The 27,339-nt window shown below is 40.8% G+C and overlaps 1 protein-coding gene across 6 annotated transcripts in view; it reads left to right on the top strand.

Annotated features, from left to right (window-relative positions):
• The window catches only part of CREBL2 (cAMP responsive element binding protein like 2), a 72,416-nt gene that overhangs the window by 2,741 nt on the left and 42,336 nt on the right, over window positions 1–27,339 (top strand). Inside the window, exons 2-5 of one of the 6 annotated variants that reach the window (XR_010885630.1) lie at window positions 9,620–9,817; window positions 10,958–11,105; window positions 22,410–22,603; window positions 26,270–26,566. Coding sequence is in view for 3 of the 6 variants with exons in the window: in XM_013947913.2 (XP_013803367.1) it covers window positions 9,620–9,817; window positions 10,958–11,105; window positions 22,410–22,411 (348 nt within the window). In the remaining 3 variants the exon portion in view is untranslated. Of the gene's footprint in view, window positions 1–9,619; window positions 9,818–10,957; window positions 11,106–11,814; window positions 13,018–16,005; window positions 16,196–22,409; window positions 22,852–26,269; window positions 26,567–27,339 lie in introns of those variants that run through there. The other 5 variants (XR_001293298.2, XR_010885629.1, XM_013947913.2 and 2 more) reach the window with 5 other exon arrangements.

The following is a 27,339-nucleotide window of genomic DNA, read 5'->3' as shown; positions in this document are numbered from 1 at the left end:
CATCTTATAACACAGTCCTCAAAATGGGAAGAAAGCAGTAAGAGTCAAAGGGAGAAGCAAAATACTTACACATCAGATCTAGAGAACTTCTTTAATTTTATAGTTTTAAAGGGTGTTCTTATATTAATCAAAAAAATGAAAACAACCTTCTCTTCTTTTTCTTTTGGAGCTGCTGTGAAACTAGGGCTTGTTCAAATACTGATCTCCTTTACTCTTGGCCTGGTTTCAACTATAGGCTGTATATGGGAGAGAGTTTGAGGATGTAGCTGCTTTTTGTCAATTAATTTCTGTTAGAGTAACACTTATGTGCCTCCTAAGTATTTAAATATTTATGTGAATAATTCAATTTTCAGTTTATGGATAGAAATGAGAAAAAAAAATCCACTAAGCCACTTTTTTGCTATTCTAGTGAAATTAAAACAAAAAAGGTTACTATCTTTTATTATGAATACTTTTTTCTATATGGAAAAGATGGCTCTAGTTTTCAAAAGGTTGAGATAAAGTGTATTTTTCTTCAGAAACATGCTGAGCTTAACCAAAACATGAAAGAGCAGATTCAGTTTTAAGAAAAAGTGTGTTTTGTGGATGAATGTGCATATTTATATAGTGATTTTTTTTTTTAACTTAAAGTGGATCTTTTTTGGACAAGTTGTATACTGCATCATTCTTAGTTTCTGCAGTAGAATGTAGTAATTGATTAGTTTTTGGAATGGAAATGAAAATATAGTGAAATGCACAGAACAGCTTTTTAAAAGTCTTAAGTCTTGCTAGCTTAGGAAAGCTACTTATATGTGTTGGATATACAAAGAATGGAAAAAAGCAAGCTAGGGAAACCTTTTGTTATTTAGTTATGCTACAAGAAAACACAGTTCATTCTTCAGAATTTTGAAGTGATAGATCTCATTCTCATTATCTTGCACTTAGCGCCCAAGTTAGTTTCTCAACTAGTTCTTGACTTAACTAGTTCTTGGTTGTTGGATTTTTTGTTGGTGTTTTTACTTTAAAATAAATTGCTGCATACTCTGAAGTGAAGGAACAAATTCCTTTAAACCTGCAATAGCAGATACACCTGTTGAAAAGCTGGATTTTCAGCTCAAATTCTTTGTGTTGGGTTAGGGCCCTAGAAGGAAGGGGCGTTCAAGAGAGCTGGTTAATATTCAAACACCGCTTCCTCCAAGCTCAAGAGCGGTGCATCCCCATGAGTAGGAAGTCAAGCAAAGGAGGTAGGAGACCTGCATGGATGAGCAAGGAGCCCCTGGCAAAACTCACCCAGAAGAAGGAAGTATACAGAAAGTGGAAAGGGGGACAGGCCACTTGGGAGGAATACAGGAACATTGTCAGAGTATGCAGGGATGCGACGAGGAAGGCTAAGGCCCGTTTGGAATTAAATCTGGCAAGAGATGTCAAGGACAGCAAGAAGGGCTTCTTCAAATACATCAGTAGCAAGAGGAAGACTAGGGAAAATGTGGGCCCTTTGCTGAATGGGGTGGGTGCCCTGGTGACAAAGGATGCAGAGAAGGCAGAGTTACTGAATGCCTTCTTTGCTTCAGTCTTTCCTGCTCAGGCCAGCCCTCAGGACTCGCAGATGCTGGAGGCAAGAGAGAAAGTCTGGAGAAAGGAAGACTTCCCCTTGGTTGAGGAGGATCAGGTTAGAGATCATTTAAGCAAACTTGACACCCACAGATCCGTGGGCCCCGAAAGGATGCACCCACGAGTGCTGAGGGAGCTGGCGGATGTTATTGCTAAGCCACTCTCCATCATCTTTGAGAGGTCATGGAGAACAGGAGAGGTGCCTGAAGACTGGAAGAAAGCCAATGTCACCCCAGTCTTCAAAAAGGGCAAGAAGGAGGACCCAGGAAACTACAGGCCAGTCAGCCTCACCTCCATCCCTGGAAAGGTGATGGAGCAGCTCATCCTGGAGGCCATCTCCAAGCATGTGGAGGACAAGAAGGGGAAATCACACTCAACCAATCTGATAGCCTTCTGTGCTGGAATGACTGGCTGGGTAGATGAGGGGAGAGCAGTGGATGTTGTCTACCTAGACTTCAGGAAGGCTTTTGACACTGTCTCCCATAACATCCTCATAGGTGAGCTCAGGAAGCGTGGGTTAGACGAGTGGACAGTGAGGTGGATTGAGAACTGGCTGGCTGGCAGAGCTCAGAGAGTTGTGATCAGTGGCACAGAGTCTAGTTGGAGGCCTGTAGCTAGCAGTGTCCCCCAGGGGTCAGTCCTGGGTCCAGTCTTGTTCAACTTCTTCATCAATGACCTGGGTGAAGGGACAGAGCGCACCCTCAGCAAGTTTGCTGATGATACAAAACTGGGAGGAGTGGCTGATACACCAGAGGGCTGTGCTGCCATTCAGAGAGACCTGGAGAGGTGGGCAGAAGCTGGAGAGGTGGGCAGAGAGGAACCTCCTGAAGTTCAACAAAGGCAAGTGCAGGGTCCTGCACCTGGGGAGGAATAACCCCATGCACCAGGACAGGTTGGGGGTTGACCTGCTGGAAAGCAGCTCTGCGGAGAAGGAGCTGGGAGTGCTGGTGGACACCAAGTTAAGCATGAGGCAGCAATGTGCCCTTGTGGCCAAGAAGGCCAATGGTCTCCTGGAGGGGTGCATCAGGAAGAGTGTTGCCAGCAGGTCGAAGGAGGTGATTCTCCCCCTCTACTCAGCCCTGGTGAAGCCACATCTGGAGTAGTGTGTCCAGTTCTGGGCTCCCCAGTACAAGAGGGATGTGGCACTACTGGAGTGAGTCCAGCGAAGGGCCACAAAGATGATTAGGGGACTGGAGCATCTCTCTTATGAGGAAAGACTGACAGAGCTGGGCCTGTTTAGCCTGGGGAAGAGAAGACTGAGAGGGGATCTTATCAATGTGTACAAGTATCTGAAGGGAGGGTGTCGAGAGGATGGGACCAGGCTCTTTTCAGTGGTGCCGAGTGACAGGACGCGAGGCAACGGGCACAAACTGAAACACAGACGCTTCCATCTGAACATGAGGAAAAACTTTTTCACTGTGAGGGTGACAGAGCACTGGAATAGGTTGCCCAGAGAGGTTGTGGAGTCTCCTTCTCTGGAGATATTCAAAAGCCGCCTGGACATGATCCTGTGCAACGTGCTCTAGGTGACCCTGCTTGAGCAGGGGGGTTGGACTAGATGATCTCCAGAGGTCCCTTCCAACCTCAGCGATTCTGTGATTCTGTGTTCATTCACCAGCAGACTTGACCCAGGGCCTTGAACGTTGATCTTGAGATTTGACTATTCTTAAACTTCAACAAACTAGCAATGCATGAGGTGAAAGAGAAACCTTTAAATAGATAAGAGTGTTTTTAGGTGGTAACTTAGTTTGCAATGAAAACAAACCCCTCAAATTAGCTGTTCCTATTATTATTATTTTTAAAGCTGTCTTGTCAGGGACCTGTGGTCATCTCTATCCCAATTTTATTTATGGAGTGTAGATCATGTGTCTGTGGATGTCTTGCCCTAGTGTCCAGGCAGCCTTCCCTTTTGGGAGAGTACTTGGTCACAGGGCAGGGGAAGGTCCATGGCGAAAGGCTGCAGAGGAGGAGTTGCACTGCCTTGGCCTCTACCCAGCTTTGTAACATCAAATATCTGGTCACGTGCGATCCTGAGGCAGGGGGAGTTTTGCTGTAAATTGCACGTGGCAGAGATGCAGACATCCCTTGGAGGGAGTGTGAGAGCAGGTCAGATGTCAGTGTTGTGCTTAATACATAGAGCTTGACAGGTCTCCATTCGTGAGATATCTCCTCACACTTCTCTGCCTTTGACCCTTGCTGTTGTGGGTGACCAGGATCATGAAGAGGGAGATGATCTCCCTGGCAATCCTGGAATTGACTCTGAGGAATGCTTTGAACACCGCAGCAGGGACTGAGGACTAGCGCATTCATCAGGGAGTCAGAGCGGAGAGTGGAGCCCAGGATCTGTTTTCATAATGATCTAAGTTGTTAAGGAGATTGGTTACTATGTTTTTACCCTTTAGGGCTTTTTCAGAGTTTGCGGGTTTTTAAAGCGCTGTAGAATTCTTTAGTCCAGGTTCCTGTCCGAACGTAAAGGATTCTCGTTGTTACTTGTTTTGAAATGTAAAAGCTAAATAGCTTGCGTAAGAATTTGAGACAGGGAATCTCAAATCTTCAGATATTTTAACAAGTCACTGTTGTTGCTGGTTAGCATGACTCAGCTCACGTATCTGCTTTCTCACATTTGCAATAGGTAAGTAAAATGGATTGGCTTAAACCCTGCAAATCAGCTAGAACAGTTTTATTCCGTGTCTGCGGTGGGCTAAGAGGTTATACCTAGTATGGCATTAGCTGACTGTTGCCTGTTTAGAGCTCTAACGGAGAGAGGTTTAAAGAAATGTCTGGGTTCTGTTAGTATAAATTGGCAGAACGTACGTGGCAGGTAGAGGCATATATTTCCATGTGTAAGGTTGTAATTCCTTCCTGGGTGGAAGGGAGGATTCTGACCTGTTGAGCAGTAAGGAGGCATTCAAGTGATTGCTAGAGAGTCTGAATAGTGATTCTTGACCTGAACCTTAACGCCTGCCCATCTTGACATGTGGATATCTGCTTATCACTTTATGAAATCTTAGTATTTATTCCTAGCTTATGCTTTTTTTTTTTTTAATGATCTTCTACAGACATCTGTTGCTAAAGATTACCTTCTTAGCACATTAATCATTTTGCATGATTAGACTTTTAGCTGTAATTTTTATTCCCATATCTGCTTAAGACTTAAAGTGTTTGCTCACTAATTAAAATCTTAAATTTTTGGATCATTATCAGCTGCACTTTTGGCGTGCTTTCTCAGTGTGATTTGGGATACTGAGTCTGCCAGTGAAAGTTGTAAGCTTTACACAGATTAGTCTGTTAAAATGTGATGCAATGGAGGAATAATCAGCATAGTTTCTAGCTAGGTTATATACTCTTACTGTGACTGATAACGTGACTTAGCAGGTCAGATAACCTCATCTTTATTAGGAGACTCATGACTCATTTTGTTTGATTATTGATTTTGAGAGAATGTTCGCAAGTATGAATAGATTTTTTTCCACCCCTTTACCATAACAAATTCAGTGCTTAAGCTTGTTTTTGTTTCTTGCTAATTATTTTTATAGTTTTAGGTACATTCTGTAGATGATCTTCAGTTTCATGCTAAGTTGGATTTTGCAGACCTATACCTTTAGCAACTAAGGCAAATAAGAGTCTGGACCACTGTTTAAGATGATTCCCTGAGTCGGATCTCAGGTGTTGGCTGATGTAGCTCTTAAGAGCTAATTGTTTATCTTTGAATGAACAGAGAGGTGCTGAAAGATAATGAACTGATGGCTACAGACAGCATTGTTTTAATTTGGCAATTTGTTCAGTACCTGCAGGTGTAACAGCAAGGCCAGCTTTATCGCAGTATTCTGTCAGTGTGGCTCAATTCATGGGGGATGTGACTGCTAGTAGCCATATTGCGTGTATCTGTCCTTCCAAAGGAGGATCTCTCCAGGACTCATTCTGGCAGCGCTTCTCCAGATATCTGTTGAATCCCCTCCCAATGCTCTTTTGCCCATCTCTGGGCAAAATAGAAATTCAAAAATCGGAGTGCTGTTTCCATATCGAGTCAAGTAATTGAAGCTATTTATAATTCCAGGTCAAATAATTTTGTACCTGAACACTGATGCCAGGCAAGAATGATGTTGCAATCTCAGTACTGTATTAAAAAGGGAGAGAAGCTATGTTTATGTGTTTTCTGAAGCATGGGTGAGCTGAAATACGAGCTTGCTTGGACTTCTGACAAATGCATGTCATTATTAATATTTTTATGACAAATTTTTATCATTAGCATTCTTGTGGGTCTTGATTGCATATAACTCCCTGAAAAAACAAATCCCCACTGCTGAATGCTAATGGATCCCATCCCTTTATGAACTCCAGGGGAATACAAAGGGAACACAGCATTTGCTTGTTTTTTGTTGGTCTGCTGCCATGCTCAGCATCAACTAGCACTTCTGCTTTGTCTTTTTTTCTGTTGCACCAGCATAGCAACTGGCTAGGCAAACATGACTGGAAGCCAGGGAGGTATGGTAAGATGGAATGGTGAAAAAGGATTTAGCTTTCCCCAACCGGGTTGCTTAAGCTTGCAGCAGGAGCTTCTAAATATTAGTGAGAAAAAGTTACTAAGAATGCAGGGTTTGGTTAAATCACTCAGACTGTGTAGGGTAATGCATAATTATATGGTGAATTGCAGTTCAGGAGCCATGGAGACAATATGAGTCTTTCAGGGTGGTGTGAAGGCAGATTATTAGGGTCTTGGTACTTAAAGTCAGAGTTAAGAGGGAAGGAAGCTCTCCGTAATATCTGCAGTCCTGGTGGTTAGAGCTTTGGCAAGAAATGATCGCAGAGATGCAAGTCTTTCTCCCCCCCCCCCCCCCCCATAAGATAGAGCACATGTGCAGGGCTGATGCAGTGGTTAAAGATCTTGAGAAATAGAGCAATTAGTATATCTATCTGTAAGAAGCTCTCTAGAGAGAACTAAAGGCAAAGTAGTTAATTGATAATGGTGGTTCCATGATGCAGTTGCAATGTGCAAAGCAGTTTGTACCACTGTTCACTTCCATCCCAGACTCCAAAGTGCCTTTAACTGTTTTATGTCCACATCTCTAGATCTGTCCGCAAAAATCATGCCTTTAAGCATAGGCTTTGGATTGAAGCACCACAAACTTGCGTCAAGCTTTGCCCCTTTGTTACGTGCAGACTTGGAGAGAGCATGTTTGATGCTCTGGTCTAATGATCCACTTCTCCTTTTCCTTTAACTTCTCTGTTCTCTGTTGATGTGACTCCTACCTTGAAAAGACACCAGCTGCATATAAACATACACAAAGTATTTTAAAATAACAGGTCCTTAAAAAGAAGTTATTCTGTGGGATTGCTGTGGTGGTTGGATTTACCTGATGCAAGTTGTGCTACTTGCAACAACTTCTTTTCACGGCCGGTGTCTGCCTAAGACACTGGCCTTGGAAAGGTTGAGTGCTATTTACAAGTAGTTTTGACTTGCTGCTTTTGAGAAACAGAGTGTCAGCAAGTATTTACCTGCTTGACACTGTGGTGAAAAAGCCTGACAGTAATATGCTCCTGCTGAGGCCTGAGGCTGTAGTTACTATGTTGTTCATATAGCATTGGGTGTGCTGGAACTCTGATCTTGAGTGCAAGCCTGCTGTTCTGGAGCGTCAGAGCTCAAAGAGTGGCAAAGATTTTTAAGAGAGCTGGAGTGTATGTCTATACAAGAGCTTATCTAGCTGATAAATTTCAAGATTTATCTTAAACTGCCTTGCATAACTTGTAAAAGCCTCGGGCTCTAAAAGTCTTGGAGGACTTAAGTGCTTTGGCTATGGTGCATAATGTAATATCCAGAAAGCTTCTTTTGAGTGTGAGTAATAATAGTTAGCAAATTGTGAGTGCCTCCAACCCCTCCTGTGAAAACTCTGTGTATTTCTCTCTCCTACTGAACTAGTAGTATAAACTGCACCACACAGAAATGAGAGTGTGGTTCCATGAGAGGACAGAGCCATGTTTGTTGTGCCCCAAGTGGGACAATCTCCTTCTCCGCTTGACCTTGGCTGCTTACATTTGTATTATTTTGGTGAATCAAACAGGCTTGCTGTGTAATCAGATGAGTGACAGGGAGGTGAAAGTTAAGATTCAGAAATGGAGAGGGAGCAGAGATGAGGGAGATGGGGAGCAGAATGTGTCCCTTGAGAAGCAACAAGCTGCAAAAAGTTTTCTATAAAAGCAAAACAGGAACAATGTTACTTTGTGCCTTGGACCAGGTTATCCTGTTTTAGAGCACTAAGTTTAATGAATTACCGTGTGCATTAATTACAGGCAAGCTTGGAAAATAGTAACTAAGCTAGAAAATCTTAAGGGATGCACCTTTGTTACAGGATGAGTGGAGGATATGGATTATTCAAACTGTAATCTGCAGTTCAAATGCAAAACAGTTTGAGTTTTTGCTTGCTCTTCTGAATGTATTATGTTTGTTTCATTATCACTTGGTGTCCATTAAATACTTTCTGTTCCTCTGTTTGGTTATGATAGGAGCTACTACTGAATAAATTAGGAGAGGCAATATGTGAGAGGGCAGGATTATGTTGCCATGTGACTGTTTACTCACTTTTCAGAGAATGAATAGGCTCAATTTTATAGTCCTTTTTTTTCTTTTTTTCATTCTAGCACATCAGTTCACTATTTTATTGTTTTTTATTGCAGCCTGCTAAGCTTATAGAACAAGTGACTTCTGTGACTATCAAAGTAGACTTATTTTGTAGCATCACATGGTAAAAAGTGTCATTTTTATTATGAACTGTGATATTCTGAACACTGCTTATAAGAAAAATTACCATGTATACACAGTATGGTGAAACACTAAGCCAGCAGTGAAGTTCTTATATATAGGGGTGTGTGTGTGTGTGTGTGTTAGGTGTGTTTCTCCACAGCCTCTCCATTCAAACAGTGTGGGCAAAGTGCAAATAAAGTGAAATTCTCACTTCAGAGGGAAAGTAGGGTGTTTGACTGATATAATGCTTACAGGGCAATCCTACCTGATGGCCACTGTACTAACTTTCATACCATGTTTAAGACTTTTGTGTGCCACGTTCTGATATTAAGAGCAAAATATTTGGGTGCGGAAGCATAGAGTAAACATTGAGGAAACTATTCCCTTCTTTTGTATTTGGAGCATGGGAAGCTTTCAGATCTATTAAAAAAAAAAAAAAAACATAAAGAAAAGGGGGAAAATCATTCCCAGTGCCTGCTATGTACAGGACAAGAAATGATGGGGTTGAGTTTCTGTAAGGGAGATCTAAGTATGGCACTCAGAGTTGAACACTGGCATAGGTGGTGTGAGGAGACAATCTTACAGTGGTTTTTTTTTGTGTGTTTAGGCAAAAATGCCCAGAGAGTTAGGTACAGCTCCAAAGGAGGCAGCAGGGGTCAGGCAGGAAGGAAATGGAACTGAAAGGCAGGACTTAGTTTAACTACATTCCCTTTTAGTAAAAATCCTCAGAAAATTCCTTCAAAGTAAATCAGGTCTGAGGAAGTTCAGATGGCCAGGGAATAATTCTGAGAAATTTCATCTTAAGAATAGGCTTCCTGAAACTATGGTCATTTTATTGCAACAAAATTAAGCTTTTGGACTAGTATAAGTCAGTAACTTTTTTCTTCCAACTTAAAGTGCTAAACTCCATTATCTAGTATTTCTACAGCTGGCAGGTATTAGGACAAGGGTTGTCACTGATGTTGGTTGCTAATATTAAAACACTTTTGCTATGGAGTTGGTGGATCGTCTCTTCCTCCCCTAGATATTGCTACTTCAAATCAGATTAGTAGCATTTGCAATAGGACTGCTTGAGCACTGACTTCATATTAGTCTTACCCTCTCTTTTGTTTTTGGTGCTGTCACTGAAACCTTCACATGTCAGCCCTCTAAAGAAGCTACATCCTCTATTGCTCCAGAATCAGTGAAAGTGTGTGCAAGGTTTAGGCTTGAGACATCTTTTAGGTACCATCACATGGTTGCAGCATTCTCTTTGCAGAACAGGACCTTTAAAATAACCTTCCTTTCCAGGTGGTTGGAGGCAAAGTAAAGAAACCAGGCAAGCGAGGTCGTAAACCAGCCAAAATAGACTTGAAGGCAAAACTTGAAAGGAGTCGTCAGAGTGCAAGAGAGTGCAGAGCCAGGAAGAAGCTGAGGTACCAGTACCTGGAAGAGCTGGTTTCAAGCAGAGAGCGAGCCATCTGCGCTCTCAGAGAAGAGCTTGAAATGGTAAGAAACTATCATTTAACCCAACCCTCAGTTTGATTTGGGACTTGCTCTCATGGACATTTTGTCCTTGAAATCACTGTGACTAAAATGAGAGTAGGATTTGGCCATAAGGTATTAAAACATTACTAACAGATGCACTCAGCTGCTTGCCCACTTTGCATACTGAAAATGAACCGTGTGCTGCAAGTTATCTTCTACTTTTGAACTAGAAGTAAACAAAGAAAGGACCATTGTATGCAAGTCTGTTGTCTTTGAAATCTTTATTTTGGAAAGCCTCTGACAGGGAGAGAAGGAGGTAGAGGATAGAAAGAGATGTGTTAAAAGGTCAGTGGGGAGATACATCCATAGTTTGCCAGTGCTTCCCACTGACCTTTGTCTTTGTACGGGAGGTTGAATTTTGGAGCACACTGTATTGACGTGTGTAGATGGTTGCTCAGCTGTGCAGTGTTTAGAACATGCATAAAATGGGTGTCTTGGCCAAATAAGCTGCATGAGCAAAAGAGAATGTTTTGTCTCGAAATACAAGCTCAGCTCCTCAAGTGATAGTTAGGTGCCACTGGAATTGAGTATATTGCTTTGACCTTGTGTTAGGTTTGTTTGAAGAGGTAGGGCTAGTCAACACAGATGAATAGGGATAGGACTTAGGTGGAAATTCAGCCAGCTGGCCTTGCAGTGTGTTTCAGGGTTTGCCAGTGAAGAATTAAAGGTGAGGGAGCTAGGAATAAGGCAAGTGTCCTGTTACTGTCTCTTGTACAATTAGAAAGGACCTCTTAATAGTCAATCAGGCCCAGAGTCATGTGAAATATTTGTTTTTAATAGGCCATGAACTGGAACGGTATTCTGGCATGCCAAGGGCAAGCAAATGCACAAAGTGTTCCGTGTTGTTTAATAAGTACAATATTGTGTCTGGCACTGCCACTGAGTAGCAGTTTATTGACTGAAACAGGATTTACTCAGGCCAGGTATGCAACTATTGACATGTGCTTAGCTCATTAGTGCCCTGCAGTTTTGTAAGAGGCTTCAGCCCAGTAAAGCCAAACCTTAAATGAATATACTGGAAGGTAAAGATTGCAGCTCTCATTTTGTCTGCTAATGTGATCCTGGCAGTTTGCTAATGCCTAATGTGTTTGCATATTTCAGTACAAGCAGTGGTGCATGGCGATGGACCAAGGGAAAATCCCCTCTGAAATAAAAGCCCTACTAACTGGAGAGGAGCAGGGCAAAGCACAGCACAACTCAACCAAACTTGCCAAGACTGGGAAGACAGAAGCAAACAGCAGCAATCCCTGTAAATATGAGGCTTATGATTAATTCCTATTTTGTTACATCTTCTGTGGTGTAGGAGGATGGTTGTGGTGTAGGAAGAAACATAAGGATGTGCTCTTGGGCACAAATAGTTGATTGAAGCAAGGGACTTAGTGGGTGGTACAAAGACTCTGTGTAATGTTTACATGGACAACACAGAAATTACACTAGTTAGGAAGCTGGACAGTTATTTTAAAATAAGACTCAACCTTTGTGCTTCACTGAGGCCTGTGAGACCTTAATTTTTTACAGCAGTTTCTGTTTTCCTAATGGAAAAGGAACACCTGAAACATAATTGAATTTTTAAAACTTCATCAATAAAACATTATTCTAGCTGCAAGCCCTCAAAAGTGAGAAATGCTAGACTTGGGATTTCCCATGAAATCTTTTTTCTGCCTCTTTTCTGCTTGTCCAGGGAATGGAATAAGGTTCTTTTGGGAGATTGAAAAATGAAAAAATCATATAATGCAAAGTCATTTTTCTGATACATTCATGCAAAGGGACAGAGTTAAGGTAACACAGGCAATTCAAAATGTCACATCTTCTGATTTTGAAACGCTTCACTATACAGATTAAATTACACTTTGCTGTAACTTCTAAAATATGAATTCTTAGTTTTATATTTTTAAGAAACAATGTAAAAAACACATTTGTAACTGTAACAATCTTCCCCTATCGTGCATTATTCACAGGAGTTGAATGCAGAACCGTTAGCACTACAGGACAGATAGCTTGGTAGCTAGCAGAAGAATGCTGTTATCGGAGGAGCGACAGATCACTGGGTGCAGGGGGAAGGATCACAGTCTGCTGTCTTCTCTTTGCTCCTCCCCACATGAAGCTCTTCGATTGTGGTGTTTCTAAGCCTGCATGGAGTGGGGCTTTGGGGGTAGTAGATGTTTATATAAGTGGAGCCTTGTTCTTCCTTTCTCTACCCCTTTCTCCCCAAACACAGCTATGGCAGCTTTTTGGCATTCCCAGTAGGAGGTGGGGGCTGCTCTTGTGTCAAAAGCATGAGCCCAGAATTAGACTGCCTGTGTGGTCAGCAGTTGTGTGGTCAGTAACTATTGTGGGAGGCTGAGAGGTCCTGTAAAATAAAAACAGGAGGAGGATCTTGTAACAGCTTTGCTAAAGTGAAGTGGAATACTGTAGGTCAAGAAAAAGGCACTTTTTGGACTCTCTCATTGAATTTTCGAAGCTTTCAGTAAGAGGGTTTGTAGTAACGTAATTTGTAAACTAAATAAAAACGTTACTTTCAGCATCCTTTTATAATGCAGCATGTGTTTTGTTATTGGTGCTCTTACAGAGAGGTACTAGATATATTCCCTGCTTCTGTGCATATTTCTGTCGCAGAATGTATTTGCTCTTCCTACCCCTAGTATTATAGTTAAGGCATCTCCATTCACCCTGCTTCCAGCAGTGGAACATCTGCTACCTACTTGCACTCATCATGTCCGACTATTTTTCTGTACCCAGCTACATTTGGGACCTGGTTTCTTCCTTGCCTGAGACTTGATATAAACTCTGCTATAGTAGCCTGATTTCCCAGCCAAAGATAATGCCAAGAACTGGTAGTGAGGAAAAAGCTGAATCAGTTCAGCCTTGCGATAAGAGGGGGGATGGCAAAAGCCTCGTGGGCTGATTATTCACCCAAGGTATTGGTAGATAACCTACCATTTCCTTTAGACTGCACCTTCTCCGGTAGATGCATTTTTGCATGTAGATGATGCAATGTGAAGAAGCGAAGCTCTCGGGATATTCAGTGGGGCTTTTGCTTGCTTGTCCTTTGTTTTGCTCATGACAATGTCTTTCTATGTATTTTATGAAATGCATGGAACATTTTTTGATCTTATGTTTTCTTCTTTGTTTCATAGAATAAATATAATGAATGATTGCTAGACTGAGTGTTGCATTCTTTTTATTGAAATAATTGTGTCTGCTTAGAATTATCTCAATTCAGGATTTGCTGATAGCACTGAAAATATTAAAGTGCCATATTTCAGTGTATAGCATGGTTGTTTTCATAATAATACTGACTCTGTATATTAATCCTTAAAACAGGGTTTTAAGTTCACTCTACAACCCCTCCACATTTGTACTTAGTTAGCAAGTGCTGGAAATGTTGCATGGAAATGGAAAACTATTTTGAAAGGTTAAGTAACATTGAAGCAGAGATGGGCACCATCTGAGGGTTCTCCCCCTCCCCCCCCCAACTTTGAGATCTGAACTGCAGTTTGTCCTGAAAGACAGCAGCAAAGCCAAGCCATAACTGTAGATCTATTACACTGTGCTGACTGCTTGCCTGACCTTCTTCTGTGTTCTCTGGAAGAAAAATCTAGGCCAGATATCCAGAACTATACTCTGTGCACCTTGCAGTTGAATTTTGTAACATTATCATGCCATAAATGTAATGTATTATTTTTGGTCTTACCAAGCAGACTTACACAGTGCCTCTAGTTTCAGATGTAAACTACATATTGCAATTAAGTGGGTACTTTAAAGGTTGTGTATATACCTAAGCATCTTTCTGAATCAGAGATGTAGAAAATACATAGAGATGTTGTGGTATTCATGACCAGAAAAGTTTTACTCTGCACTAGGTTATCTGCCAAATGGAGCTCTTCTTTCTTCAGAAATACCACATTTACTCTTTCCTCCTTTTTTTTTTTCTTTTGATTCCTTTTCTGTGATACCACATGGGAAACTTCTCGGGGAGTTAAGGGTTTTTTTTTTTTTTTTTTTTTTTTTTTTTTTAATGAAGAAAACGGGAAGTTGGAATTTCCGATTGTGTTGAGCGACAGTTTTCATCTGTTTCCCATCATGGTGGCCACTGCTGCCTGGCTTAGCCAGCAGTTGGTATTACAAGATTGTGTTCAGCAAGCCTGGGCCCAGCTCTGTGGCACAATTGGTGGCAACTATCTTCTAACAGTGTGGGGTTTTTTTTTGTTTTTTGGGTTTGTTTTTTTTTGTGCTTTATGCAGATGGGACAGGACGCATGTTACAGCCTACATCATCTGAAACTGGTTTCTTGTTTGCCCTGCAAACCAAAATACATGTGACACAGAGTTAGAGGCTCCAACTACAATCTTCCAATCTGTTCCAGATGCTGTATTTTGTCACAAGCTGTAGGACTCCCAGCAAGAATGATTAGATTGGTTCAGTGGCTTCTGTCACATGGCAAGTCATGGCATGCTATTAAATGTTCTGGCCTTGGATCTCCACGAGTCCTTTATTTTGGAATTTGAAGTTTAGCGGTTCCACTTGAAAGTTAACAGAAATGTTTGTGGTTCATGCTCATTCAGTACCCTATGCCTGCAGTCTCCATACACATTGAAGTGTCTCCTAGATCTGAAACAACCAGGCCCCCTGACTAGCAGTCCCGTTTAGCACCTCTAATGGAGGAGTGTTTAAGTCTTATCCTCCCTTTGTGTAAGATGGGTACAGCCTTCCACCCATGCCTCCTGCGCTAAGTGTGTACAGCTGGCTCTCTTGCAAACATTAAAGAAGGGAAATGAGCCCTGGAATGCTTCATTTTCCTGCTTATCATTGGAAATCTAATGGTCAACTAGAACAACTTGCTTAGGTAAAGGTGGGTATCTTTTGGAAGTTCTATCCACAATCTTCAAAAAGTGTTATAAATCGTGTTTGGTGTTTATAGCAATGCTAGGACTCTGTTATGCTAAGGTGTAATAAGACTCAGAGTAAGCAAGTATATGATTGCACTGAGCCTTTTGGAGGATTAACCTAAGGAGTTAACAGGTAATGGAAACTTGGTAAGAACAAGACATAATAAGTTTTGCCTTTTTTCATCCCAAGTATATGTCTGGTGCATGGAATCCTGAAAAATGAAGTGAATGCGTTTTATAGACCTGTCACTTAACTAAGAACATTTTGCCTAATTATATGTAAAAAAAAAAAAAAAAAAAATTTATAGAAGCCATCAGTCATGGTCTTCTTTCATAATCTGATAATAATAAGTGTTCACCAAAGAATCTGGATTCCATTAAGTGCTTTTCAAAAGACTATTATAACTTATAACAGAAGTTTCTTAGAATGTATTAAACACATTTCAGAAAGCTTTTTCCCGTCTTGACAGCTGAAACCATGACTAGCTTTGGGAGACTGCCTGTGACTCCCCCCCTTTTACATTTTAGGGTGAAGATTAGTTTAACTCATTAGTGAATCCAGTTATTCCTGGTTTCTTCTGAAGAGACAGAAGACACTGTAGTTGCATGTGCAACTACACCACTTTGCAACCTCTATCGTTAGCTATAAAATTACTGTTAATATACCAAGTGTGTGAGACTAGTCTAAAAATGTAGATAAAAGGGTGAAATACAGCCCTTAATCCATCTCATTATGCTTCAGAGTTGCAGCATGAGTGATAGAAGATCAGCTGGTGTAGAAATCCCTGCTGTAGGTAAGGACAACAAAACACCAGCTTGTAAGCTTCCTGCTGTTAGTGTTATTGAGCATTAATTTCAGTTCTGTGAATAACTGAACTTCTTTTATGACCCCATTTATGTCCCCTTCTTATTAGGACACAGAAGCTTTTAATCTGCAGTAAAATTTGAGGTCTCACACTGAATAGCGTAGCAGTGGACTAAAGTTCAACTGATGCTGTATTTATGGAATGTATAGATTTGTGTAGATATTTAAGAAGAATTTGCAGCGCCAGTTATAACCCATCCCTGAAGCAATTTCTGCAAAGGCTGTTGTTGCTCTATATTATTTATACTATCATTTGTATTTTCCTATCTTACCTACTTTAAATTTGTAACTAGAAAATGCTAAGACCTTCATTGTGTAGCTAATGATTTGCTACAACACTTAATCAAAAAAAACCAAAACAAAACAACAGGTTTTCTGTTTCTTTTTTCCTCCAGAAGAAACACTTGTGTGGTGGAAGCTTTGCAAGATTAGCCCTGTTTTTTTGTGTGTCCACCTGTAACTCACAACTGGCTTAAATCAACGCTACTGACAACATTAACCACTGCTTCAAGCCATGGTTCTTGTATATGCTCTATATATTAGAGTGGGAAATGCTGGCATTCTTACCTATGCTGCAACTGACAGGTATTCGGATAATAAACTAAGATTTTCTTCTGTGAGAAAAGACTACAAGTGGATTGTAAGTTGTGTGTTTTCATAAGCCAGGATATTTGATATGAATCGAACAAAAATGAGTTCAAAATGAATAGGTCAGCTAGGTATGGAAGGTGTCCTTTTCCATACCTTCTTCTTCATGGCATCTTTGAAAATGTATTTTGAGAGAGTTACATACAGTGCTGGCAACAGCAAATGCTACATATTTCTGTGGTGGAGCATGCCAGTAACATCCTCCAACTTCACCGTCTCCTTGCATGGCATACTCCAAATGCCTGCTGCTGTGAGAACAATTCTTTCCTACTCCCCATGAAACATAGATCCTGCTGTGTTGCTAGGTTTGTGTTTTCCATTTTGAATTTTTGGGCTTTTTCTTTCCTTGCCCCTAGAGCTGTACTTTGAAATCTCTGACTTCTTTTGCACGCATTCCTCCTTCCCTACAGAAAAGAGTATTCTGTAAATCTTTCTTTCCCAAGTGGCCTTGCAGCTATTTTCAGAAGGTGTCAAGGGCTCCTTTTGCAGAGGATTGCATAAAAATATGAGTTATTCTGCTATTTCTCTCTGTACCCTACCCTCCAGTTCACACTGAATACCCCTTCTGCATATTAAGCTCTCAGTAAGGTCACACCAAGTACCCCTTCTGCACTGCAAGCTCTTAAAAACTTGCATTTCTTTAAAATTCCAAGTTGCCCAGTGTTTTAACCAGTGACAGAGTTTGAAAATAAAAGGGAAAATTCCACTTGGACTTATAACTGAAACATCTGCTATGACGCTAAGAGGAAATTCATTTGTGAGAGAGAACTATTCTGGCCTAAAGGTCTTTATCTATGTCGTGAACGCTAGCCAGTAGTTTCATCAAAGTAAATAGGATCACATTGTTAGTTTTTGTGTTTAAAATTGTAATCCTGTTTGGGGTCATAGTCGGAGAAAGTGGGAAGTGGGTATTGTCTAGGTTTGTGATAAGCTAATTACTCTCGTGATAAATATTTGTGTAAACCTTCACAATGTGGTGTCTTACTCATACTGCAGGGATCACTTTTTGAGAACAGAGCGCTTTGTCATTCTCACTTCAGCAAGCTGCATTTCTCTTATTCCTAAAGTTTATCGCCTCTTGAGCAATTAACCTTTTAATACTAGTATACCAAGTGAACCAAAGTGGATTGCTGCAGGTGTTTGAGAAACAGCCAATTGACTATTTTAGCTTTCTGGATTTATGTAATCTTGTGTATTTTTGAAGTAGCTGCTTAGTACTGTCGTTCTTGCAATGTAATGTCACTAAAGGAGTAGAGTTGTTAAAAGAGCTGATACTGTCTACATGTGCTGGCAGATTAAAAAAAAAACGGACTGATGGCTGGAAAAAAAGATGATAAAGTTTGTCTGATTTAATCTCTCTGTCATGAAATTCTCTCTCAAGGAATAAGTACAGATTCACTTCTGTGGACATATTGATAAAAAAACTGTAGGCAGAATGATGAATGAACCCTTGTGATGGCTTGCTTTCACTCTGCATTTTTTCTGAATTATGCTCTTTGCATGAAATATGTCATGTAAACAAAATGAACGTGCATTTTATTAACACAGCTTTGCCTTTGTCTATCAGAAATTCTAGCTGTAACCTCAAATGCCCCCTGCTAGCATGGATTAAAATGATGTTCTTTCTGTTACTGCAAAGCCTAATTTTCACTGTTTTCACTAGTATATAACTGATTTCAGACATCAGTGAGAATTTTATAAAATAGCAATTGCAAGTTAATAAGGAAGGATGGAGAGAAGTGCAGGGACAGTCAAGGTTGCTTCTAAGCATTATTTCTTTGCGGTCTGTCTTTCTATCATGCTTGATCTGAAGCTCTACATAGAGAAGGTGAGAGTAGAGCAGAGGATCAGAACCGATGTACTCCAGTTTCTTTTCTGTTATGGAGATCAGATATGGAGCTTTCCAAGGTGCACTGGTAACTTTTGTGGTCACAGCTTTACCATAGCAAGGAGCAGAGAAAACTCAGTTAATAGTGTATCTCTTGCGGGGAGGGGGGGTTAGGCTACAAGAGAGAATCAAGTGTGAGGCCTATGCCTGGCAGCAATCATTTGTCCTCTTCTCCTTTGTCCTCTTCTGCAAACTCCTCTTCTGTCTTCCAAAGAAAAAACAGAGCTTGAGCTGCTTTTCGGTAGACTCAAAGAATTAATCTAGAGTTTCAAGCTGTTTCAAGCTCTCCCCCTGCCTGGACTCCCTTCTTGTCTTTCTCACTCAATGTTTTCTTTTCAGGGAGTGTCATTTTAGCTTCCTCTTTTAAAGATTAAAATATGGTTACCTGTGTCAAAGAATTTTTCCGATATTGCCAGAGCCACTGAAGGAACGTTTGCACAAACTCATTTTCCTTTGGCTTGGATTGGACTAGGCCTATTTGGAGTCAATTTTGTTTCTCATCTGAAAGGCAGGACCTTCTTAAACTGCTCCAATCTGATAATTTGTGACCATACTCTTAAATGATACAGAAGCTCATAGATCACTAAGATCATTTTATTTTCCTCTGAGATTTGGAGGAGGCAGGAATATATAATTCACCTGGCTTTTTTGCTTTAATAATGACAATATATTATGTAATACTTGTGCAGATTTCGTACACTGAAATTACATCGAATTTACAGGAGTATTTCCATGGTGAAATCATGTGAGAAGGGATTTAGACTATGTTGCTAAAGGAAGTTGTTCCATCAGTAGTTAAGACCATACAGTCTGTTTTGCTTTGGGTTTGTGGTCTTTGTCTTCATCTTTTTTGTACACCCAGTAAGCCCAGCTGCCTCTCTGACTCCTTGAGCCCTGCTGGTGGATAAGTGAAAGGTGTGCTGTGGCTGACCTGTAGTGACATGCAAGACGGCTGGTCAGCAAGGGCACGTGCTGGCTGGCTGTTCTTAGAGTATTAAAGCAATGATGGAGTTCTCTTGCTTTCCAATGTGGGTGGGTAGGTTAGTCTGATCAACCTTCCTTCACCCATCTCCCAAATGTTAGCTCTCAAAACTAAATTAGCTTTATGACTTCTCTTTCAAGTTGAGTTGGAAGTGGCAAATAGATTCAAACATTTTTGAGACTGACTGACTGCAAACACTATTTAATAAGTGTTGGTTCCTCAGCAGATTGGGCTAGTGATAAGAAGTTCCAGAATGAATTTATGGGCTGGGAGATTTTTGGTTTAGTTTCTACATTTTGGATCAAATTTGACCAGACAGAATCCATCTAAGAGGGAAGATTTCTATGTAACAAAGGAGTAGTTAAGACAGTGTTTTTTTAGTAGTAAATCTGAGATCAAAACCTCACTTGTATTGGGATTTAAAAATTTATAGTTCTGTTATGTTGGTGCATGGAACATGTTTTTCCTTCAAAGAGTATTATACATTTATAGTGTGTGATAAATTTCTCAACAAATGAAAAACAGATGATTTCCTCAACTATGACTTCTGAGATATTCTCTAAAATATCTATACTGAAAAAGGAGTTTCTGAAAATAGAAATTAAAATTGAATGTTTGAATGGTTAAAGTCTAGCCAGGTGAGCTTGGAACCCTAATATTCAATTTTGAAAGTTTTGGCTTGGAAATGGAGCATTTGCCATTCATTTCTTGCATAGTCTCTTCTCTTATATTCTTTGGAACATTTTTCTCATGTGGTATCAAATTTGAAGGCCAAATTTTTACCAGCTGAAGACTGTATGTAGATTAAATGACGAGTGTAACTAACCCCTTCACACAAACTCTCTGGCTGCACATGTTAGAGTTGTGTACTGTAGAAGTGCTCAGCACTTTGGAGGTGCTTTACAGGTACCTCCTATGAGATATTGAGGGTCATTTGAAACTCCCCATGATGTTATACAGGATGTTCTAATGTAAATTATGTTCTATGTTTCTTTTAAATCAGAGATTTGTTATGTTGCACCAAAGTGATTTGTTTGTTTCTTGTGTGTTTCCTTGTTTGTGTCTTCACTGACTCTTCAATATAGTATACCACTCTCTTGTCCCTTGTTAAATTTAAGTCTTGGAGAAATAAAGGGTGATTTTAGGGAAATTCAGAGGAAATTCATGCTGAAACCCGTGGTGAGAATGCCATTAATCTTGGAAATCACAAGGAAAAGTACTAACTGTAAGGATTAAGTCATAGTGGGTGCTCTGTGAGAAATGCTCTTATTTCTAGGTCAGTGCTGCAGGTGGATAAATTGTTAGGCTCTTGTTTCTACATTCACCAAGTAAGAGTTTAGAGTGGGAAGACTAAAGCGCGGTACCATCTCCCAGGTAGCTTTCTGCATGCTAATGATGAGGTTCTACTGAATTTTCTTCTCCAAGTGTGCAGTTCTAACAGGAACTGTGGAAAGTCAGGGGTGTTGTACGCCCAGTACACACTCTGCACATACTACAAAAGCCACTGCAATAAGTACATCCTTTGCACTCTTGCAACGGTGCTAAATCTATGAGGACCACTGAACAGGTCATTTGGGATCAAGGAGGAGTAATGTCCTCCAGGGTTCTTCCTCAAGAAAAACTTCCACAACAACATCACATACCTGAAATATAATACTCAAATGTATTAAAGAGTGCTCACTAGTATGAATAGATTTTTAATACAGGAAAGAGAGTATTATTTCCTTTGAAGACAAAACCCCAAATCCTGTTACATTGATAGGAATTTCTTATGACAGTTGACATGATCAGCAAGCAGGAAACTCTCTTTGAAGACACAACTAGGAACTTGGCCATGACAAACTCTTTTTCTATCATGAGCTTACTGGTAATAGCATTAGGATATGAGGGTGGCAGACCATAAGCAGGGGTGATGAATGACTGTGTAGCGGTACTGGAATGACAATGTGTTATTCCACCAAAGACAGGAGCTCTCTGATGGGACTTACAGAGGCATTGAAGTAGGTTCAAGATCAATTTATGGAGGGTTACCCAGAGCCACCATTTGCCATGTCACTCTCTCTTGAAGTATTTTGAAATAGCTCTTTATATGTTTATCTGGTTGTTTTATGGCTTGTATCAAAGTGGTAGCTACTTTCCACTGATGTCCTAAGGTTCTGCATGATTTAGCTCTGAAAACTCAATGCTTTCTGCCATAAGCCTGTGCAGTCAATGTAACTCCTAGTACGAGGGTCAAGGCCCTTGTACATTCATAACATCCCACTTCTCAAGGAAAAAATGCAAAATCCCAAGACTTCATTAAAAAAAGTCTCCCTGGTTTAGTAAGACCAATTCAATAATGTGGCAAGAGCTGTTTCTGAATCTGCAGAAATCCTCACAGCAGATCAGCTCCCAACAGTGCCCCGATTTAATAAGAAACTCAGTGCTACTCCTACTGCATTTACAGGTAACTTGTAAATAATCTGAAATCTTGCTAACTGGATATCACTTAGTCTTTGCTCTTCCTGTACTTGGATCAATATGAAGAGGGACTCTGTAGAGTAAGTATTGCAGTGGAGACAGTAAATTTACAGGACTGAACTGAAACCTGTGAGAAGTGCTCTCATGCCTTTAGAATTAAGAGAAGCAATTACGCCCATCGATCTGTGACCTCTATTGTCTAATCCTGTCTAATTCTACACAGACTGAAAACGAAAATGTTTCTGTACATCCCCCTTCCCAAATCACGGAAACAAAAATGTTTCGCTCTTACTCACACACTTGTACACACAGTGAAAAGGCTAATGTCTGGCCAGGCATGAGATAAGGACAATTTAAATTAATTGATGATGTAAAATTTTCTCTTTTTTTCTCTACAAATGTAGGACCAAATCAAGAGCTGGTCTAAAATGAGTGCAGCATTGAACACAAAGGAATTACTGCTATGTATGCCATTTCTGTATTTTACCCAGTTGGTTGAGAGAAATGAAAGAAGACTTTGTGTGTGTTAGCAGTAGTGTAGAATAAAACTCAGCCTTGGATTTTAGTTCAGACTGCTCACCAGAAGGTGACATTTACATAAAAATCTTTCAGTAGGTGTGTTGTGTTTTACTAGAAGTCAGTTCAAATAAAGCTTATGTAATTCACAATGGCCTATTCCACAACATTTGGTAGTCTGAAAAGGGCCAACTAATAAAGACATATGAACTTACAGAATCACTTAAGGGGCTAATAACCCTTCCTTTAAGCATATAGGTCTGGATTTAATATGCTTCAAATCCATTTTTTTTTCTTTTAAACAGGAAGGATCTGATATTCAGAAAGGCTGAGCACTCAGAATTTCCGCTAAAATCGATGGCATGCATTCAACAGCTTGGAAACCCAGCACCTAAATCAATCTCAATTAGTTCTGAAGTGAAGCTGGTTGAATTGAGGAGACTGGAAAACTCAGGGGATTCTTGACTGGACATATGGAAACTTCTAACTCCAGTTACTGGTGATAACCCCCTCACTATCACCTTTGGGAGGCTGTCTGAAAAATAGTTCAAAGGGATGTGTGTCTCTTCCTCTCACTTCTTCCCCCTCTCCTTCATGAATTTTAGGTATCTTTAATTGAAAATCTGATTTTCTGCTGAAATAAAAAGGAGGAATATAATTTGACAATTTGTAATAGCAATTCCAAAGTGTAAGCCTTCCTGCTCTTCCTGCATTAGACTGTGTTTCTTAAAGGTGCCTTTAACTGAATCATGTTGCTCATTTCAGTCCTAAAGTTCCCTCATCCCTCATTAATTTTATTATTGTGTTACACACATTGCTAAAATGGTCTGTGAGCAATAAGGAACTGTGAAGTAGTGTGGAAATACTGGTTTATATTTATTAAGCAAATCCCATGGTGTTTTCCATTTCTTGCTTGAATGATGTATGATCTTCCTCTTGAGTCTCTGACACCTCTGGGACCTTGGCAAACTGAGAGCTACATGGTGGCTGGTGATGGAATCATCACCTATCTTAACCTGATACTTTGAAAAAAGTAAGAGCAGTGGAAAAGATTTCTACTTGCCAGTGGCATGAGGTGCGTATCTGTGTTCCTTTAGCTCGTGCTGGGTTGTGAAGACTGATTTTTAGGACTGAGGTATCTGTATCTGTCTGCTAGCTAGCAGTTTAAGGATTCATCTTTGTTTGATTGTTTTGGATAACTTTTTAACAATACCTAAAGCTGCATCTTATGATAGTTGAAGTTAGAAAGGTTTATCTTCACTAGAAAAGGTTTATCAGCATGCACCCTATGTGAAGGGACAGCTGTACTGGCAAATTCCTCCTGATTTAAATGCAGTTTATGATAGTAGAAATGTATTTTTACCAATATAGTTTTGGCTAAAATAAGTTATACAAGCAGAATCATGCTTACACTGATACAACTGTGTCTGGGCTTTTACTGATGTGGAAATGTTTAAGAAAACAAATCCCCAAACTTCAGTCCCAATAGCAATGCTGGTTAGACCTGGGTTTTCAGGGTAGACTGCTATCTTTTTCCAAATGGTGATATTTTATTCCTATTATATAATGGCAGTGAAAGACTTTTTCTAGCCAGCTTGTGTAGTTTTACAACTTCTAGGAGGTGGGGAAGTTCAAAAGAGGAAAAGTTACACAGAAGTCTGTGGTTTTGAACCTATTAGTATGAAAAACACTCATTTTTGGTTTCGAAAGATGTCTGGCAGACTGTTAGTCTGTAATGTGGCTTTGGTGCCTTAGAGGTGGACTACCGCTCTTCCCCCTTTGTTTTGGGCCATGGAGCAAGTCTGACGGAAGCAGCCCCTGCATATGGTTATAACAGTCATATTTTCCTTTAATATCCCTGATGGTCTGAGACTTGCTTCGAAATCGTGAAGACCCTAGATCTGACTTTCTTGTGTTAGAGACAGTTAAGCAGCAGAGAAAAACCTAAGTAAACGCTGATGTTTCAGGGAGAAAGAAGTTGCTTGGGATGTGAGTCACACAGAAAATATTGGTCTTGTCTCATTTTTAAGGCCTTCCTCTTCCTATTTGTGGGATTTTTTTTGCTAATGACTTCAGTGAGAAATATCAGATCCTTAATTCTTGGGGATTTCTGAATTTGTGAAATCTACACTGGAAATGATCCTCAAGACAGTAAAAGTTTTTACAACCACACTTACTGTGGTAGAAAAAGGGGAAGGAAGCTTTCTGACATACATGCAGGGATATTTCTCACCAAAGGAGTTCCCCCACCACTTGGCCAGCCTTAGAGTCTCTCAGATAAGTCTTTGGTCATCTGGGGCTCGACTGCACATGTGCTTCTGCTCCCTGCTGCCTGGAAACAGAGGTACCCAAGTGTGCTCGGTGTGTGCAGAGTACTCTCTGCTCTTGTTATATTACCTTTCGTTACTACAGTATTTTCAGGCCTCACATGTGAACAGGAGCCCAGGTGTTCCAGGTTTGCTGTGGAAGCAGAAGAAAAAGATAATTCTTGTCTGAAAAGCATGTGATTGGGAACATCTCTTTAAAACGTGTAGCAGGGCTCCTGAGATTTTGAACTAGGAGAATGTGGAGGGATGTTATAAGCACACAGACATCTGTTACCTGCACACTGTCTTTTGCCCACAGAGTTGGCTGTTGAATGGTCTGATGCCTGGGATCAAAGCATCCACAATGCTTTTAGGATCTTTTGAAATGCCTCCTGGTAGTCTGGACCATAGGATGCTTGGCCTTGGCCTGGCTGCTACGTTAGTATGCTCTTAAGGAGAGCCTGGTATGGGATGGAGCCAGGTACAGGAAATGACTGAGTAGGATGAGACTCTTCAGAATGGAAAACAGTAACTAAGAGGATATATGATAGAAGTCTCCAAAACCATGACTGACATAGAGGGAGTGGATAGGGATTCACCATCTTTCCCAACAGAAGATCTAGAGGAGGTGGTTCTTCATAGGAGGGATAGAAAACCTGTGGAACTCCATGACAAAGGATGTTGTGGATGCAAAAAATATGCATTGCCTCAAGGCAAGGAAGAACCAGTACTTGGAAAAGAAATCAATGGAAAGTTATGCGAACCACATCAAGCTGTTTGCTGTGCAGCTCCATTCACAGCGGGTGCGATACAGAGAGTGTACAGAACAGATGTAGCTTGTGAAGTGCAGAACCGAGAGGTTAAGTCTCAGTATCTTGAAAAACAGACAAATACCACTCTCTTCTCCCCTTCTCCTCTCTGCTTTTTCTCCATGTTCTCTCCTGGAGAAACTCACCAATTAAATAAGGCACAATATGCTGCTCCAGGGGATTAACAAGAGAATTTCAAGTTTCCTGCATTGAATCTGTAGCTGTGGTGTGAAAGTTCTATGGGCCTCCTTTTCTCGGCTGTTTCTCTTGGTTGATGCCACTGAGGCTGGATAGATTTCTGTGGAATTACATCAGCAAAAAACTAACATGAGGCAGCAGTGAATCAGAGCTGGAAGATCTAATGGAGTTTTGTAATCAAGTCCTGTCCTTGGTTCATTTCCAGCTCTGCCACTGGCTTGCTGGAAGAAGTTGGGTAAGATGCTGCACTTCTCTGTGCCTCATGACCTCTGTGTTTGATGAGGAGATAATGATCTCAAAACACTTTACCAGGGAGTCCAGCTGATGAACTCCTACTGTGTAGGAGCAATAATGTTAGTTACTGCTCTAGTCAGAAGCCTGAATTCTACCTTTTCTGAGCACTTACCCAAGCAGTGGATCCCCAGACGTTTAGTACATGTGTTGCCATAGGACATTACTGTATTATATAGTCCCAAATGCCCCCTCCTTACCACCACCTAAAATCAAATTCTAGCTCTGCTGAAGGCAAAAAGCCACTAACTGGTTGGCTATTGACACCTGTGAATGCGGCCAAGTGTCTGCCTAAAATTTTAAGGTTTGGTTTTCTTTTGCAGACTGGTCTTACTCTGTTATTCTACTGACTTTCAGAGCTAGTCCTAAAGAAAGTATAGAATAGGAAGAAGTGCTTAAGATCCTTAAGTGATAAGAAGTCAGATCCTTGATTCTTAGGCACCACTTTCTGGCACCTATGCTGCGAAGGGTATTAATTCTTAGCAGAGACTGCCAGAAACTGAAAAGATGAGTCAGGACACCACTCTCTAGCTTCCCTGCTTCTTATGCCATGTCCTCCAGCTTCTGACTGCAGTCAGAGACGAGATACTGGGCTGGATGGACATCTGGTCTGAATCCCATGGGACTCTACTGTCTATGCTATCAGAAGAAAAACTGGAAGCGTTACTGGGGTGTGGAGTGCAGTGGTCTGGACTGGGCTGTTATGGGTCCAGACAAGATTCCCAGTTCACAGGAGCACGGTGATGCTGCAAGTGTAGGGGAATTCACTAACCGTCTTCTTGTGCTGTTCTTGTTTTGTGGATAACTAGTTGTCTGTGCTCTCTGGGGCTTGCTAACTGTACTACTGGTCAATACTACTTGAATTAAAAGAAAAAAAATCAATATTCCATATACAAAAGTGGCCTGATTCTTATTAATGAGTTTGATAACTACATGAGGGGAAAAAATGTTTGTTTCAGGTTGAATTGTTTTTTTAAAAAAGGAACTTCATTGTTCTCCTGTGGATTTAATGATCTATTTCTGTAATTCTTGGTAGATAACCAAGGGTGTTGTTACCCAGTCCTAATGATCGGAGTAGATACATATCCCAGACGGAGCAAAAAAAGTCACCCCAAGGGTAAATACTCTGGGTTAATGGACCCAAGACAGAGCTATTGGACATAAGGCTGGGCAAAGTGTGCTATCAGCTGAGCAGCTCCCGAGCCAGCCTTGGGATTTTGTTCTTCGCATTTTGGCAAGAAATTAAATCACCTGCCAACTGCCAAGGATGTAATTCTGGGATTTCACACAGCACTTAGCTGTCCCTTGAGGAATATTGCTGATGAGGATGGATCACACAGTTCCCCGTCTCCTGCTGCAGCTATCTGCCTTTGGGCAGTCAGGTTTTTTAGGCAGTGCCGAGAGGCTATCTCAGGCTGGGCACAGATGCAGGTAGAGAGGAGCCTGGGTGAGCAAGACAGTGGGGAGGGTTTTTCTCAGACAGTTGGTACCACAAGACCTCTTTGACAGTGCAACACAGAATATACAAAAGCATTCAGCACTGACCTAATGCTGACCCTACAGAAGCAGTGGGAATTTTACCACTGCTTTCAAAGGCCTTAGAGCTATGCCAGGATTGCCCACATACAAAA

This window comes from Apteryx mantelli, chromosome 1 (assembly GCF_036417845.1).
Source record: "Apteryx mantelli isolate bAptMan1 chromosome 1, bAptMan1.hap1, whole genome shotgun sequence".
Classification (NCBI taxonomy): domain Eukaryota; kingdom Metazoa; phylum Chordata; class Aves; order Apterygiformes; family Apterygidae; genus Apteryx; species Apteryx mantelli.
This window is presented reverse-complemented; position numbering and strand designations above follow the sequence as displayed.